Source organism: Quercus lobata, chromosome 3, assembly GCF_001633185.2.
Source record: "Quercus lobata isolate SW786 chromosome 3, ValleyOak3.0 Primary Assembly, whole genome shotgun sequence".
NCBI lineage: Eukaryota > Viridiplantae > Streptophyta > Magnoliopsida > Fagales > Fagaceae > Quercus > Quercus lobata.
This window is the reverse complement of record NC_044906.1, coordinates 49,094,107-49,111,821: the sequence shown is the minus strand read 5'-3', so window position 1 is coordinate 49,111,821 and position 17,715 is coordinate 49,094,107. Positions and strand designations below refer to the sequence as shown.

Genomic DNA, 17,715 nt, shown 5'->3' with positions numbered 1-17,715 from the left:
TGTTGCCGATTAAATTTTTGAATTTTTTAGAATATAAGTTGAACCTCATTTGTTCTAATGTTTACAATAATTTATAAAAGGAATACTCAATGGTTTTACTTTGGAAAATGCATTCCCCTATGTTTGGTATAGTTCACAATTCCCCGACCCCCTACCCTCATTTTTGAAACCAACCAATTTTTCCCTCTATGTTTGGAAAATAAGCAAATATTGCCAATCCATTACTTTTTCAGTTAAATCCAACTAAATCTTTTTGAAGATATTATTAGTCATACACCATAAAGAAGAGAAAAAGTTAAGGATTGCATTTTTGTTTTCTTGGTGTTAGCATTAGAAAGATTCCTTGATCCTGTTAGTTTCAAGCTATCAACTTCCTATTAACGAACCTCCTCTAGAGAAGTTTTCTTGCTTGGAGTGCTTGGGAGTGCTAGTGCATGCAGATAATGTTTCTAAACATTTCTTTTAACTATACCCTAATTCTTTTTTTTCTTTTTCTTTTTTATTATTATTTTTATTTAAGCATGTTCTTCACATGTTCTTGATTGATTAGCATGTTAGATCTATGTTAGATCTAGGTTGTTCTTAGCTTTGCATTAGGGTTTATCACATAACACACACATATTCGCCATGTTTTCAATTTCAATCTTTTCTCTATGTTTTGCATGCCTAGATTAAGGTTTTCACAATGCTTTTAAATGCTCATTTCAATCTTTCGATAAAATGTTATTGGATGATATAAATTATTTGAATTATGTGATATGATCATTGGCCACTAAAGTCTAAAATAATGATTTTACTAGGCAGGGTGGGTGCTTAACACCTTACCATCTTGTAACCTAGCCTCCGAACTTAGATCCAAGGTTAGTAGATTAAGTTTTTCCTTATACTTTTTTAACTTCTAAATTGTAAGTAAGAATTAAAATTTTGTACTTTTCTTATATTGTATCTAGGACCAAAACCATGTAATTTTCTAGTTATTTTCAAGAGATGTATAGTTTCAATTCAATTTATCAATAAAGATATTTAACCTTTCAATTTGGTTTTCTTATTTTTTTCAATTAAATAAGTGGTGGCTCCATGTAAAACCCTTAATTTAGGGGGATGATAAAATCAATACGGTTCCACTCTTGAGAGGCACTAACACGACTCCACGTATTAACATAGGTTAATGCCAAACCATCTAAAAGTGTTAGGTAGGGGGTGTGGTCTCTCGCGGAGGTACAACCAAGCACAAAGATCCAAATAAGAGTTGCAAATCTAGCTATTGAAAATTGGCTTGCAGGGGGGGGAGGGGGGGCAGGAGCTTATATACACATGTTTAAACTTACAATTAAGCAATGTGGGACACTTGGAATGTAACATACCACCATGCTTTGTAGCCAACATTCAAAACAACTCACTCTATTGACATTGACCTGATGGTAGGCCTTTTTCTTTTTGGCAGCTCCACTCACCTATCAATTATTCAATGACTTATATACAAGACCAAAAAAAAAAAAATGCCATGATAGATTGACAGTAAACTAAAAGTACCACAAAATATATTGTATACAAAAAATAAAAGAATAATATTAAACTTTTTAACATTTGATTTTGTGAGAGTGAGAGTGTGAAATGGAAAAGTGAACGATGTTTTGAACTTTTGATTTTGTATTTAACTCAAACAAAGTCATTTTAACGTGAAATTGGAATGCACTAGCACTAGGTTAGTCACTGTAGATATTGTATTTTGTCTGCGCTCAATTTGCGTGCTAAACCTTGAAAATTCCAAAAATATTAACTTTCTTCCATGGGGCCGTGGAAGCATCCAGATTGATGTGGCGCAACCTGTTTGGGTATCGGAGCACTCAAAGTGCCATTTCAGGTCAAATTGACCAAAATGCCCCTGGCCAACCCTAGGTTGACTAGAAGTCAAAGTTGGTCAAAATCATTCCAAAACAACATTTTTCATGTTTCTACAACAAACCTGAGCTACTAAATGATTTTCGTCAACTTTGACCAAGTTTGAACCGAGGTTGACTCTAGGGGCTCTAAAACCCCTAATTTTGATCTAACTTTAGAACAGGTTGGGATCAGCATTATTGCAAAGATTATTTAATTCATTTTCCAACAACTATTCATGGGTTGAAATTAGAGTTCAAACGGTTGAAATATCCTGAAAACCGTGCAAAGTGCATCAACTCGCTTCCTGAGGCCATAACTTTTGATCCGACCATCGAAATTTCAATTTCTTTAGTGTTTTGGAAACTAAACATCCAGGCCTTCCCAAAGACACTAAGATCAACTCAATCAAATCCCGAGAAGGCCTTAAAAATGGCCTCCCAAGTCAGAAGCCACTAAGTGGCCACCGGTAGTCGAAAGGTCACCTTTTTGCTATAAAGACCCCTTAACCTCCCTCAAATAATAAATAATAAAAATAAAAATAAAAAACCGATTTTGGGCATTTGGAGTATTTTTCTAGGCAAATTCTCTCTCTTTTCCTCTCTAAAGTCTCTCCCAAACACATAAAAAAAAAAAAAAAAAAACCTTTAATTCCTCTCTCTTCTCAACAATCTATAGGTAGTGTTCTTGCACTCTTTTTCCTTTCCTTGATCTTAGGACCTTGGATTTGAGGTTTTAAGGGTGTAGATGTAGCTTTTTAGCTACTATCTACACCCTTTACTTTATCTTGCTTCATAACATGTTTTATTGCTTTTCATAATATATCTTTGCTTTATCTTGCTTCCTAGCATGTTTAATAGCTTTTCTAGCACGTCTCCTTGTTTCTTATCATGTTTTACCGCTTTGATGATGTGGGCTAGGATATGCCTAAATATTGTGTTTGTGCTTAGATCCATGTGCCTAGGTGCCTTTTGCCATGCTTATGCTTAGATCTATATCTTTATGTGCTCCATGCCATGTTCATGTGTCTATATCTACATGTTGGTTGCTATGTCATGTACTTCTAAAGCCTTTTTATCTTTTGTTATATCTCTTTCTTGCGTTTTGGCCCCTTTGGGTAGAGTGTAGATCTAGATCTTGTGATCTATGTCTTCATCCATACACCTAGGCCTATATCAAAGGGTTTGGATCATTTCCTTTGCATGTTTATGCTTGCTTGATTCTACACTTTATATCCATGTTTGCCTATCTAGATCTAGGCTTTGCCATGCTTTGTGCCCTTCGTGGGCTTGTGCTTGTTGGTCTTTGGGGCCACTTGCTTCTGTGGTTGCATCCGCCCCTCTTGTGTCTTGTTGGATGTGACAACTTGTGAGACATATCTCCCTGATGTTGGTGTACTTGATCATACCTGCGTTGTGCGATGATGTTATTCTTGCATTGCTTGCTTTGTGCAACCCGTTTGGCTTTCTTTGCTTCTTTGCATTTTTGCACACTTTTGTACATGTTCATGCATGAGTATGTGTGTCGTCCATACTCCAATCTTATGGAACTATGGACACCTAATCCAAACCTACATATGTCCTCTTAGGACACCCTCTTTTGTTTGATAACATATTTGTTTGCCCCCATTTGGCTCTCTTTGATAGTTTGTCCTTTAGCATACTTTCCTTCTAGTTGTTTCTTTGTTTGTCTGCTAGCTTGTTTCCTTTGTCATTGCATGTACATGCTTGGAGCATGGACACTTGGAGTAAGGGTGCGACCTCCTAGGCACGAGCAAAAAAGGGCAAGGATGTAAATAAGAATATGCAAGCCCAAAAAGGGTAATGTTTAGTAGATTAGAAGGCCTAGCCTCCCCGAGTGGTTAAATATTTCTCCCTCTCTCTTAGCCTCTTCTCTAGAGCATTGTATTAGGGTTCCTCCTATCCATGTACCTTTTATCTTTTCTTGCACCTTGCTTGGTTCGCGTTCTCTAGGTATGGCAATGTCTGTTTTACATTTCCTATACCTTGCTGGGCCATATCCTTGGGACGTCAACAATGTTTGATGTTTGATAGCATTGTGCATGATATATATATACCTATATATGCTTGTATATGGGTGATTTTGCACTTTGTATGATAGACCCTCGTGGTTACGTGAGCGACCCTCTCTAGCCATGAGTGCTCTTGACTTTGTAATGTGAGTATGTGCCCAAGGTAGTTGTTGTAGATGCATATTCATGCTATATTGTGTGCACAATTATTGCGGTGTGACCGTCCTAATCCATGTCACCAAGTGACATTGGTTTCCCCGTGTATGCGATGTGCATACTTTGAGGGGCTCCAGCTCTTCCAAACATGAGCATGTTGGCACGCGTTGTATACACAGGCATGAAACCCTACCGATGCGCCACCAAACGCGAAACTCTGCCAGATTTTCACCATGAAAATGAGGCATCCTTGTTGCCGTATTCTCATGGCGAAAGCTTAGTGAGAATAGTATTTTGTGTGGTATGATGCATTTGAGGCGCAGTGTTGCCAGATTTCTACCACGAAAATAAGGCAAAATGCTGCCGGATTTTCGTCATGAAAATTTGGCACTGATTCCAAGTACATTAGGGAAGCATCGATCAAGACCACACCCTTTCCGAAACCAAACCTTAGAGCCCAATTCGATTAAAGCCCTGAAAGTTAATGCCAATAGCTTGATTTTTAATTGCCAATGTCCTTAAATTAAGAATTTACTAAAACAAAGGACTGTCTATGGATAGGCGATTTGGGGTGCCTAATACCTTCCGCTCACATAACTAGACTTCCGAATTCAAGAATCAAGATTTTTTATCCATCCATATTAGATTAGGAAAAACGACATTTTTCTTAGCTTAGAATTGGTAATTAAATCAAATAGAGTCAAGTGACCAATCATACCTTAAAAAAACCCAATGAATGGTGGTAACTTCACTTACCTTTGGTAACTCAATTAAAATTGACTCATTCTCCAGTCACACACCAGAGGTACGACCCTCCTCCACAACACCCTTCAAGCTCCCGAGCCTGATCGACACACATTTTTCTGGCGCGCGCGAGTGTTGCCGCGATGGGTGGTCGAACCGCCACGAGGCATCGACAGTCACTTACTTTATATAACATTAAATTATTAATATATGTTTAATATAAAATAAATTAATATATCAGTGCGATTTTTATGGTTTTCTTATTATAAAACCATACTTTGCACCACAACGCGGTGTGGTTCATTGTCACTTGCGGTGCAATGCGGTTACTTTATTTTGCGAGCGATTTTGGCCGGTTTGGATGCGATCATGTTGTTTGAGTGGTTTTGGTGAACATCCCTAACTATGACTTGAAAATGTATGAAAATAAATAATTTTGTTCAAAATAAAGGTTCACACAATTCATTTAAAAGTGATGAAATTAAAACAAATGGATTAATATGCCAAAAATATTTGGTCTTTTTTTATTACATAGAGTTTCAATCTATGATGTCTATTTCTAATGATTGTCCTCTTTATCATCAAACTAAGATATCAATCGGTTTTTGGTGTCTTGGTTTGATAATAAAGAAAAATCATCAAGAGTAAACGTTTGGTGATGGCCTCCCTTTCGCAGCAACTCCCACAAGCCTACTGCCCTTTGGAAGTTGAAGCTTTGGCCGTTGCAAAAGTTCTCCAATTTGCATCCGAGATATCTATTACCAATGTTGTCCTAGAAGGAGATTCTTTGGTGTTGATTCTAGCTTAAAGAAGCAGTAATGAAAGCTTAACCCCTTATGGCTTGCTACTTGAAGATGTACAAGTATGTTCTAATTCTTTTACTAAATTACGTTACTTTCATATTAAGAGAGAAGGCAATAAGGTTGCTCACAGTATGGCTAGATTTGTTGTTAATGTTCCAGACTTTCTTGTGTGGAAGAAGGATGTTCTTCCACAATTTATTTTTATACTTGAAGCCGATTTAGCTGATTTTTCTTAATATATGCAAACTTGTCTTTTCCCTCAAAATAAAAATAAAAATAAAAATACACTAACGATATATTTGTTTTAAAGGAATTTAATGCGTGAAAACTAGAAAGACTTTGCATGTACATAGTTTAAAATGTTCTCCAAGTTCTGGAGGAACATAATTATATTCTAAATTTGCTTAACATACTCTCCAAGGATAAATAATAATAATAATAATAATAACAATAATAAAAGACTCATTTCACATCTCTTATAGTTTTTATTTTTTAAGAAAAATATTTTGAACTACCAAAAAAATTCTTTAAAATTAATATAATGTTCTTTAAAATCTCGTTCTCAATATCTTTTTCGTTCATTACACAAGTTAACAATTAATTTACTATAAAGAAACGATGATAAATAAATCTTTTGTTTCCTTTTTTTTTTTTTCTCTAGCCGAACGAGCCAAAAACTAACTTAATGATTTCTAAACCCAAATTTTTTTTTTTTGAAACAATTTCTACGACGCAATTAAAACAATAATATGAGAAACAAAGAATTGAAACCACAACTGACTCAAAATATTTTGCTCCCTTGCATTACAAAATGAGAAACGCCGTCGTATCACAGTTAAAAAAAAAAAAAGAAAAAAAGAAAAAAAAAAGAAAGTAGAACAACAATATAAATATTAGTACAAACGACATCGTGTTAATCCACAGCAGTATTCTATTCTATTCTGGCTATAGGTTTCCCAGATCAAAGAATAGTTACCGAGAAACCATCTTTAACCCCCTCAGCTCTCTCTCGCTTCTCAAACTGAAACCTAAACAACAGAAGAAGAAGAAGAAGAGATGTTAAGAGTTGCAGGGAGGAGGCTCTCATCTCTATCATGGAGGCCGTCGCAGACAACCCCAGCTTTCTTCTCTCGCTCCCATAATCCCTTCTTCCTAAATGACACCGACGAATCCTCCGATCAATCTTCCAGATCCATCATATCTTCCCATCGTTTTACAGATCTCATCAGAGGTAAGATTTACGCTTCTCCTTTTTTTTTTCCATCACTCACATCTTTGACCGTTATTTTGTTTTAGCGTAGAAAATTATACGAACGACGATGTTTTGCAATTTTAAATTTTAATTTGGTTGTTGCACTTTAAGGTAAGATTTTTATTTTTTATTTTTTATTTTTATTGTGGCTTAGTTCAGTTCAGAGATTCGTTTTGGAACCAGAAATGTGGGAAAATTATGTGTTTGCCTTTGTTTTCTTATTGGGTAGAGGTGCACAAGTTGAAATCAGATTAAGATTCTGTAGAATATCAGTTTATAATTACTTTCCTGGCAACCGTGTTTGGAATTTGGGATTTGGGATTTTATTGTTTGAATCTCTTTGAATATGTGAGACTTTTATTAAGAATTGAAACTTTTATATAACAAAAATGCTTGAAATGCTTCTTTTTATTTATGTTTCTGTGGCTAAAATGAATACCGTTCTAGATTGAGATTAGCTTTTGTTTATTTATTGGAGCCCTTGGGTGATTTTTGAACTAGCTTTACGACGGGTGTTCATTTGATTAAGATTGTATATGTGCACTGCACGAATATCGGGCCTTGGTGCAATGGCAATGGCAAGTGCCTTCTACCAAAAGCGATAGGTCCTGTGTTTGAGTATGGGAATTAACCTTTTTAAATAAAAGAATGAGGTTAAGGAAGCCTATCAACTACCATCCTAGTGGGACCTTTGTGATTGGGTACAACCTTTTTTCTGTGCACCGCACAAATATGCTATATGTTTGATGGTTGAAGCCTAGGGAGATCTATATAGGTCTTAAGGGGGTTACTTAAATATGGTCTTTTGTGATTATCCTAGAGACCATTTACATTTCTTACAATAACATTTTGGCAAGGACCATCTTCTTTTCTTGGATGAATAAGTAATTTATTCAAACCAGAAGAGACCTGTGAGCAGGTTACAGGAGCATACAGCAAGCTGCGACACTTAACAAACAATTGCACAGCTCCACAAACTTCAAACAAAAATCACTAATACCTCAGAGCAAACAGATCCAACAAAACAAAGCAACATTAGTGGCTAACTAATAATTCCCTAATTGACAAAATCAGGAAGACTCCACAAAGCAAGGTCCATTTTCTTATACTAATTAAATCATATGCTCAATTTTGATGTGAACTCTTAAAAGGATTGAGATTGACATGATGCTCTATTACCAAGTTGGCATTCAAAAATGTTTCTATGGGATTCAATAATTTTTTATGCTTGTTCCTTAAATGCTTGGTTTATTGTTCCAGGATTTTCTACTGAAGCCCTCGCCCCAGGGCATGATGTGGGCATGATCTCTGATATCCCAGCCACAGTGGCAGCTGTGAAGAATCCTACTTCAAAAATTGTATATGATGAGTTCAACCATGAACGCTATCCACCTGGTGACCCCAGCAAGCGTGCATTTGCCTATTTCGTACTGACAGGTGGCAGGTTTGTGTATGCCTCTTTGATCCGTTTACTTGTCCTTAAGTTTGTTTTGAGCATGTCTGCCAGCAAAGATGTCCTTGCCCTTGCTTCCCTCGAGGTTGACCTATCTAGCATTGAGCCTGGAAGCACCGTTACGGTGAAGTGGCGAGGGAAGCCAGTTTTCATTAGGCGTCGAACTGAAGATGACATCAAGTTGGCTAATAGTGTAGATATTGGTTCTCTTCGAGACCCACAAGAGGACGCAGTGAGGGTTAAGGATCCAGAGTGGCTTATTGTTGTTGGGGTTTGTACTCATTTAGGTTGCATTCCCCTGCCAAATGCTGGTGACTTTGGTGGTTGGTTTTGCCCATGCCATGGTTCACACTATGATATTTCTGGACGGATTCGCAAGGGGCCAGCACCATACAATTTGGAGGTACCCACTTATAGCTTCTTGCCTGAAAACAAGTTACTCATTGGTTGAGAATTGGTGAGGGAGTTGCGTTTTTGGAATTGAATTTTTACTGCAAGATTTCATAAAGATAGTTTCCTCTTCTCTGGGGAAGTCTGATGACTTAATTGGAAACGGAATATTTTTTTTTGAGAATCAATTGGAAACGGAATTTGTTTTCCTTTTCGTCTGTTCAGTTATGTTTTTATATACTTTTAACGTTGTATCTGCTGCCAGTTTTGGACAAGGTCCCAGTGTTCTGAATAATACAGCTGGATTTTTGTTAATTTTTTTTAGTTTTAGTGGCATTTCCAATTTCATTCTTTGAAGAAAATAAATTGTGCGTGCTGTTGGTTAGGTATTTTTTTTTTCTTTTTGTCTGTTAACATATCCCTTATATACTTTAAACCTTGTATCTGCTGCCAGTTACAGAGAAGGTGCCAATGTCCTAAATAATACAGATGGATTCTTGTTGAAAATTTTTGTTTTAATGGTATTTCCAATTTCATTCTGGCTCAGTTTGTTTCATTCTAAAATGTTTTCCGACATAAAATGTTCTCGGCTGAAAACTTATTTTTTGGTGTTTAGTTGTATTCCTAAAAATGCTGTGGAAATCATTTATTTGGTATGACATAAAATATGAAAATTTTCCTTCATTACAGCACGTGTATGCCTGTATATCCACAACCAAATTCCATTTCGAAACTTGAAAACACCCAAAGAGACCAATACTCATTACAAGAGAGGAGAAGGATTATACAGCCAAATTCCATTTCAAAACTAGAAAACACCTAAAAAGACCAATACTCATTACAAGAGAAGGGGAGCGGGGTTGTGCGGGAAAGAGAGGAGTTGGGGCGGGGGTGTTGTCCACTTGTCATGCTTGGATTTAGAAATGTTAAATATATGATAAGTTTGGATTTAGAAATGTTAAATATATGATAAGTTTTATCGTTGTATTTTCTGGTCAACAGGATATATTTTAAGGTTTGATAAAGGTTTTACAATGAAACAATCACTTGAAAATACTGAAAATGATTTTCGGAAAAATTTTTACAGGAAAACAAACAGAGCCATTGAAGAAAGTAAATTGTGCACATTGTTGGTGCACCATCTTATAATTAAAGATTTGCACCATTATTTTAGGGAAAATTATACCTTTTTTTTAGCAATAGAGAAAATTACACTTTTGCACCCTAAATTCACATCGTTTATAATGTCTTTCAAACTATCACTTTGCACAATTGACACTCCAATTTGAAAGAATTGTATCAACGAGTCCATCGTCATTTAAATTAGGCATCAGCTGAGACCAAAAAATTGGATGTAATTACTAAAATACCCTTATTGGTTTCTAAAAACATTACAATTTCTATCTAATTAAACTCTCAATTCCAACGAAGGGGATTTATTTTTTATTTTTTATGTAACTCTCTCAAATTAGGGTGTCAATTGAATGAAATGATAGTTTGGGGAAGAGTGGGGGAGGAAAGTTCAGTGTGATGTGTAATTTGCTCTAATTTATGTAATAACAAATAAAAAGACACGTCCTTTTTGGACTGGTTTTTATGCCACAAGCCGAATTGCTACTCCATCCGTACGTGCTTGAAATATTTTGGGCCGATGTCTTTTAGGGAACAGAGTGCTAAGTATTATATACATGCATTCTTGAATACCCATTGCCACCAGTACAAGCCCATGGTGGCTCTTGATTAGCATGGGAGGCGTTTCAAGCATATTGTAGTCATGCTTGCTGCAACATTCCGTTTTGGAGTAAAGAGCATGCTTCTCAACTACCTTGATGTAATTCATTGAAATGAATTTGTCATGATCCATATTTAATATAATTCTAAATCGGCTGACAGCTTGTTATTTCAAGAATGAGTTCAATAGAGTAGCAATCACATTTCACATGTTATTGCGACCCAGGTCTAATATAGTTGCAGCAAACAAGCAAAAGAGTATATGTATAATCTCATATAATAGCGTGATAACCGCATGCCTTCTAGAGTAGCAACGTCACAAAAAATGCAGATTTGCAGCAACTATATGTTGTGTATAATCTTCTACTAAGCCTATGAGCAGTAGGGACTTAGAGAAGAAACAGAAACCCCATTTACCATTGACCCAAACAAATTAGGTGTCCTGGATAGGGACCAATGGCAGTTGGCCTCCATATGTATCCGGCAGCTGGCTCTCATCAATATCACTCAGCAATGTGGATTTCAACTTTTTGTTCTCAACAAAAATTATCTGCAGAAGCATTGTAGACGTGTATACAATTTAATTAGTTGATCGAATACATACCAAAGCTTTTTCCTGAAATGTACCATTCTAGTATGCATGCACAGTGCATTTTGGATAACATGTGCTCTTAAACATTTAAAAGCCCACTTGTAGAACTTTGACATTTTGAAAATAAGGAGCAATGATGAAATGTTTAATACTTATATATATATATATATATATATATATATATATATTGTTGTTTTTGTTTCAAAACATAATTGTAATATATAATTGCTTCTTTGTCTTAGGGTTGATTTACATGCTTGAATGTGTAGTTCTTGCAATCAAAGACATCTCATACTTTACCTTCTTTTTGGTTTTGCTGTCAATGAATGGGTAAACCATCTTCCATGCAGTCATGAAAACGTAAGGCACATGGACTATAATTAACTTGCCTAGCCTCTCTGGGAAGCAATCCTGTCATTAAAAAATCAAATTAAAGATAACAAGCTTTTCTGGTGCAACCCTGTTTTGTACGATTAGTCTATGAAAGTAAAATTTTATCATTGCCTACATTTGGTTTATCATGCACAACTAGAAAAGCAAGTCCCACAAATGGATTGGTGAATATGTGGACTTCAATTGCATTGGTTTATTTAGTTGAGTTATACCAGTCAATATGGCATTTTAGATATAGGAATAGATCAAACCTGCAAGATAGAGAGAGCTGCTAGGTATCCTCGAATGTCACTGTTCGAGTATCCCCATCCTACAAGATCTCCAATGCACACAAACTTTTCCTCCCCTCTTGGCATTCTGAAAGACCAAGACAGCATACGCATGCATAAACTACAGCCTATTAAAATTAAAGACCGATGTCTACAAAATAAAATTGACTCTTTATTCGTCAAATGTAGGACACATAAGAGATCACTCTAGGGTCTGCTTGGCTTAGAAAACAAAAGGCATGTGAAATGTTATATAAAATTCCAAAAAACTTTTTGCTCAAACCCGCAACTACTATTGCTCTAAATTGTCATGTATGGAGAAAGCAGATTTATTTATTTTTTTGAAAATTAAATTTGGGGAGGCTGCTTTCTAGGAGATAGATGGGTTGGCAATTTATATCTTATTTTGTGATGATATAACACCTCAAATTAACACAGCATATCAAATTAAAAAATATAATGATTCTTCAAAGACAATGGTATTCCCTCTCCAATGATAAAATAGTAGAGATGGGGAGAGCAAGTTACCTAGAACATATTTTGTCTAAGCTGTAGACCACAAAACCTGCAAAAAGTAAAGACATCTCCATTTATCTAATCACCAGCTCCTATTTGCAGCAGGGAGATTGCACAAATTCAATTTGCTAGAGAATAGGAAGGAAACTCAAGAAATATAACATACGCTTGAACTCCTCTAGATTGTTCTGCTTATGCCTGCCACCAAAGCAAACCACGATGGGGCGTCCCTTCTTATCCAGGCCTTGCATAAAGAGCTTGTTATGGGCTATTTCATTTGAGATCTCGGATGCGGCTACGGAGCCATTAGGGACAAATGTACGCCTCCAGCTTAGGTACTTCAGGAATAGGTTAGAAGCCTTCTCGATATCTAGATCACGAGCCCGCAGAAATCTCCGAATCATCAAATCATCCACATCCTGCATAACCATAACAAACTATATTCAAATACATATCAAACACATTGTAACTTGAGTCTACACATGAGCTGAGCTTTAATTAATTAAGATACAAACTGGTTCATTGAGCTGAGATTCATAAATGCAGAAATTGTGATTAAATTTTCCATCACCTTTTCGGGGAAGGATTCTCTCCATTTGAGACGGATCCATTTCACCGTTCAAATTATATGTTACAAATCTAAAAGTATACATACTATATACAATCACATGTATTTAAAAATTTGAACTTTTTACGCTCTTAGATCCAGAAAAATAAAATCGAAATGGAAAGGATCCTGTTCTGACATTTTTCCAATATGGAAGTTCGATGTCCCAGACATGCAAATTGAAAGCTTTTTATATTGCTTTTTTTTTTTTTTTTTTTTTTGCAATAAATGCGGAACAAAATTTGCAATTTTTTTTGGGTTGTTGAATAGATTGTTGAAACAAATTTTATGCTATATTTAGTATATCACCAATTAAATTGATTTGACCCGCGGCCTTCTTTACTCTCAAATTTGTTTATCTATCATTATAATTGGCACAAGCACAAAACCCCATTGGAGACAAAAAAAAAAAAAAAAAAAAAGAAGCCGATGGGGAAGAAAACGAGAACAAAGATTAAAAAAATGATCATAATTGAAAACAGGACAAAAAGAAAAGAAAAGAAAGAGAAAGTACCTTGGCAGAGGGATCTTCTCTTTCAACAAGGGCTCTCATGATACCCACTTTGCTTTGCTCTATTTCATTCATTTCCATTACATTATTATTTCCCAACCTTTGCTCTTCTTCTTCTTCTTCTTCTTCTTGTTTTGCTCTCAACTCCTTCTCCATTATCAACCACTTTTTTCCTTCTTTCCTTTCAATCAAAACTCACTCCACAAATTAAATGTAAGAGTCTCTCTCTCTTAAAATATTAATTTAAGAGAGAGAGAGAAAAATAATGAGGAGGAAATGAATGCATAGGCCATAGAGTTAAGCTGATGTAGATGTGGCGCTGACTTCTGAGTCATGAGATCTAACGGAATTTAAATCATGAGAAGTGAGAACAGAGAAGAGCTTCCTTTTTAAGTAAAGATGTAAAAAAAATGTTTAGACATTTCTGGTGAAGTTTGAAATTTCAACATTTCTTTCACCCAAAAAAAAAAAGAAATTTCAACATTTCATGCTACTACTATTGTTTTATTATTATTTGAGCAGAAACGATTTGATTTTTTTTAATTTTTTGATGAAAAGTAAACGATTTGATTTGATTTTTGATTATATTGAATTGACGTAGGCATTTTTTTGGCATTCCATTCCTAATTTTCTGTGGTTGTTGGAACTTGGAAAAAGCCTTTCTTTTGGGGTCCTGTTCCTCTACGTCCAATCCCATTCCAGTACCCTCTACTAGCCTATATGATTGCGTCACGTCAGGACAAACAGCCTGTAGCAGTTTATTTATTTTGCTAACGTGTAGCCTCTAGAGCGTTACAACTTACCAACCAAAAAGGCCTGTTTGGTAATGTGCATTTATTTATTTATTATACATTATAGAATTTTAAAGTATATGTGTGTAAAGCCCCCTCCTAGAGATTTGAACTCCGACTTTTGCCCCCATCACATCAAAGGTGTGCGGTGGTCATTTGGTAATATTATTCTAATAATGTTGTTTATATTTTTTGGAAATACAGATGAGTGAAAAAATATGTAAAAATATATATAATGTTATTTAAATACTGAAAATTGTTGCTCAAAACACCCTACCAAACCGCCCCTAATAACTACACTTACCTGAATCCAGTTTGCACCAAGCTCAACAACCTTCTTCTTTTCTTTTTTTTCTTTTTTTCCTTTGACTTGATATTTAGAGATAAAGATATTTTTTTCGAAACCAGATATAAGATTATTTGAACCACAGACAAAGTATCACTTGAGCTATCAGACAAAAGGCCCAATAACTTATAAATCAAATTAATTTGTCAATAATATCTCAATACAAGTATTAAGACAATGTTCATCATTAGAGCACCAAAAAGTATATTTTCTTCGTCTTAATTTGTTAATTCTCTATTTCATTTCGGGATAGCTCAAAATAAAGTCTTTTTTCTTAAATTAATAAATAAAATTTATATCTTATCTTTTACTTTATGAACAAAATTTAGTTACAAAATTAGTTGTAACCTTAGATTATAACATTTCTTAATAAAATAAACATTACTTCATATTTTGAAAATCTAACCATTAAATTGCATAACATTAGAGCACCAAAAAGTATATTCTCTTCGTCTTAATTTGTTAGTTCTTTATTTCATTTCGAGATATCTCAAAATAAAGTCCTCTTTCTAAAATTAATAAATAAAATTTATATCTTATCTTTTACTTTATGGAAAAAATTTAGTTACAAAATTGGTTATAACCTTAGGTTATAACATTTTTTAATAAAATAAACATTACTACATATTTTGAAAATCTAACCATTAAATTGCATGTTCTTTATGCTCTTAATACACATCAAATTTTGTGTCAATAGGATATTATTTACTATATGATCTATAAGTTTATATTTTATGCATAATTTTAAACTACAAAAACTTGCAATTTAAATAATTTATTGATAACATAGCTATTGATATTTAAATTTCTAAAAATTTTGCAAGCATGGAGAATATAATGAGAAGTTGTAATCCAATGGTGGATTTGTCAAAATTCAACTCCAGTAAAAAAATATTAAGTAAGGTTATAACTTTATATTATAACCAATTTTATAACTAAACTTTGTTCTTACTTTATTTAAAAAGTCAATGCTATTATTTTTCTATAATTTAAATTAATGAGGGTAGTTCTTGAAACTTATACCATTTTATACAACAGACAAAATAATAAATGATATTTCCTTGAAAAATTGAATTTTTGAAACAAAACAAAAAAATTGAAATGGAGGGAGTATTTTATTTCCTTTCTATCTAAACTCTTTCTCACAATCTCTATTCATACGCTAGTCCGCACATGTTGGCAAAGATGGAGGGTGAGGATGTTAGTTGAGCCATTCATGTGGTTTTAATTTGTTACGCCCCTTAAAATATATTTTTTAAATTGTAATTTTCTATTTTATATAATTAAAACCACATGAATGGCTCAACTAACATCCTCACACACACACGCACAGATATATATATATATATATATATATATATATATATATAAAGGTAAAGGAAGACCAACTAGGTGGCCTAAAGAATTGCATACATTTTCTTATTAGGGGTTAAGGATCAAATGATTTTAGGTGATGAGAAGTAATATTCTTGAGTCAAAACAACATTACATTGTCACCTCTTAATGTTTGAACTTAAAACCTATCCTAAAACACTAACGACTAAGGCCATGACTAATTGCAAGGGAGTCAATATCAACTGTGTATATGTTTAATTATAAATGTCTATTAGGAAAATATGAATTTAGATATAAACATCGTTTAAAAAAAAAAAAATCAAATTAATTGACTCTTAAAATGGATCTATTGATGAATTAATTACAAGTAATAAATAAATTATAAAAAATTTAGATGAAAATATTGATGGTTTGTAATTTTGTTTAGAACTAAAAGTTTTTTTTTTTTTTTTTTTTTAAGAAGCTTTACAATTAGAAAAAAATGCTCCTTGACTAACTAAATTTATATATATATATATATATATAATTAATTAATAATAAAAAAACCTAAGATTGATTGTGTCAAAAAAAAAAAAAAAAATGGATTAGTCATGTTATCAATTGAAAACAAGATATTAGCCAAGAAAAAGTCTTATTATTAATTTTGAATCTCATTAAGCATAAAATGGATTTTAAATAAAATTTTTTATAACATAGGTATTTAAATATATATTTTTTAATAGTTTAATATCGGAAAAATATTACTTAAATTATTGCCTATTGTTGCAAATTTTATCCTGCTAACCTATTTAGGTCGAATGCAAATCCTCTGTACCACTTTTTATGTATCATTCTATGTTCCACCAATCATTACTTACCATGTGTATGATTGCTTTCCATTTTAAAATTCAGTTATATTATAAGGAAAGTAAAATGAAAACATGGCAAGTAGTGATTAATGGAATATAGAGTGGTACACAAAAAGTGTACAGAAGATTTGAACTCATTTAGGCCACACCAAAAAATATTTGTTTGATTTTAATAATTGTATCATGGCAATAAACACGTTTATATCCCACTCTCTGTCACTCTTTACTCTTAGGAATGCATTTTACAATTATCTACACATGATAATGTATTTTGCAAATTTTTTTTTTTGCCTATTTATTATTGACTGTTGTGGGTCCGAGAGGTCTGCAATCCGGCCCAAACTCTATCTGGGCCCAGGGCCCGTGCCGAGGAGGTATCTTGCCAAAGACGAATGATCAGTGGCCGAGGTAGCAAGGGGAACGGCTAAGAACTTACCCTATCCTCGGCATTCCAGAGCTTCAATGGGAAGACCAACACCATGGTGTAGGCAATCCCCAAACAGCCCCCTCAAGGGGATGTGAACGGAATGGGGCCCATAGGGAAGCAGGGTGTGAGATTGGACCAAGGAAAATGCGTCCCCTCTTCAGTAAATGCACCTGCCAATACCCAGAGCTGATTAATGAGAAAAGATGTTTGGACGGTGTAAACTTCGATCCATGCAACTAATAAAAAGTTAGACGGGACGGTTGATGGGATGGATACAGAAATAAGCTCTTGCCTGACCTACAAGTGGAGGGTCAGGATCAACCAAGACGGACTATATAATAAAAAGGAAGGTGCACCAACAGGGGGTTGGGAAAAATGGCCAAAAACCAGAGCCTCCCAGCCCACCTCCAGGAGAAAGACTCCAGGGGTGAAGGAAAACTTAAACTTGTACGAACACCACGAAAAACCCACCGCCTGTCGATCAAGGCTTAGCCTTCCAAACCCACGCTCTACAAATGATATTGTTAGGGCCTTTTCACATGCGAACCCGACACCATTACGGTCCGCCACGAATCGTGTCCTTACAATTGGCGCCGTCTGTGGGAAAGGCTTGTGTGTTGGTATAGGAGGTGGGTCGA

At 34.6% G+C, this 17,715-nt stretch overlaps 2 protein-coding genes across 2 annotated transcripts; one reads left to right on the top strand and one right to left on the bottom strand.

Moving 5' to 3' along the window:
• Positions 1 to 6,532: 6,532 nt before the first annotated feature.
• LOC115982519 (cytochrome b-c1 complex subunit Rieske-4, mitochondrial-like) lies at positions 6,533 to 9,107 on the top strand. The gene is made up of 2 exons (XM_031105139.1): positions 6,533 to 6,847; positions 8,129 to 9,107. The coding sequence occupies exons 1-2, from the start codon at positions 6,673 to 6,675 to the stop codon at positions 8,770 to 8,772; spliced, it is 819 nt and encodes a 272-aa protein (XP_030960999.1). The 5' UTR covers positions 6,533 to 6,672; the 3' UTR covers positions 8,773 to 9,107.
• A 1,443-nt stretch (positions 9,108 to 10,550) lies between these two features.
• LOC115982627 (phosphatidylinositol transfer protein 3) lies at positions 10,551 to 13,808 on the bottom strand. Its single transcript, XM_031105272.1, has 6 exons — positions 13,334 to 13,808; positions 12,379 to 12,631; positions 12,225 to 12,261; positions 11,679 to 11,784; positions 11,335 to 11,445; positions 10,551 to 10,992 (listed from the first exon to the last, which is right to left on the bottom strand). Exons 1-6 carry the CDS (start codon positions 13,484 to 13,486, stop codon positions 10,876 to 10,878), a joined length of 777 nt encoding a protein of 258 aa, XP_030961132.1. The 5' UTR covers positions 13,487 to 13,808; the 3' UTR covers positions 10,551 to 10,875.
• Positions 13,809 to 17,715: the final 3,907 nt, after the last annotated feature.

Bases quoted from the DNA above. Each gene is read 5' to 3' on its own strand.
- LOC115982519 (XM_031105139.1), top strand. From the start codon at position 6,673: ATGTTAAGAGTTGCAGGGAGGAGGCTCTCATCTCTATCATGGAGGCCG. The intron at 6,848-8,128 runs GTAAGATTTACG...TTATTGTTCCAG, and splicing joins TTTTACAGATCTCATCAGAG to GATTTTCTACTGAAGCCCTC.
- LOC115982627 (XM_031105272.1), bottom strand. From the start codon at position 13,486: ATGGAGAAGGAGTTGAGAGCAAAACAAGAAGAAGAAGAAGAAGAAGAA. The intron at 12,632-13,333 runs GTACTTTCTCTT...ATGGTTATGCAG, and splicing joins GAGAAGATCCCTCTGCCAAG to GATGTGGATGATTTGATGAT. The intron at 11,785-12,224 runs GTAACTTGCTCT...TTGGTCTTTCAG, and splicing joins TTAGACAAAATATGTTCTAG to AATGCCAAGAGGGGAGGAAA.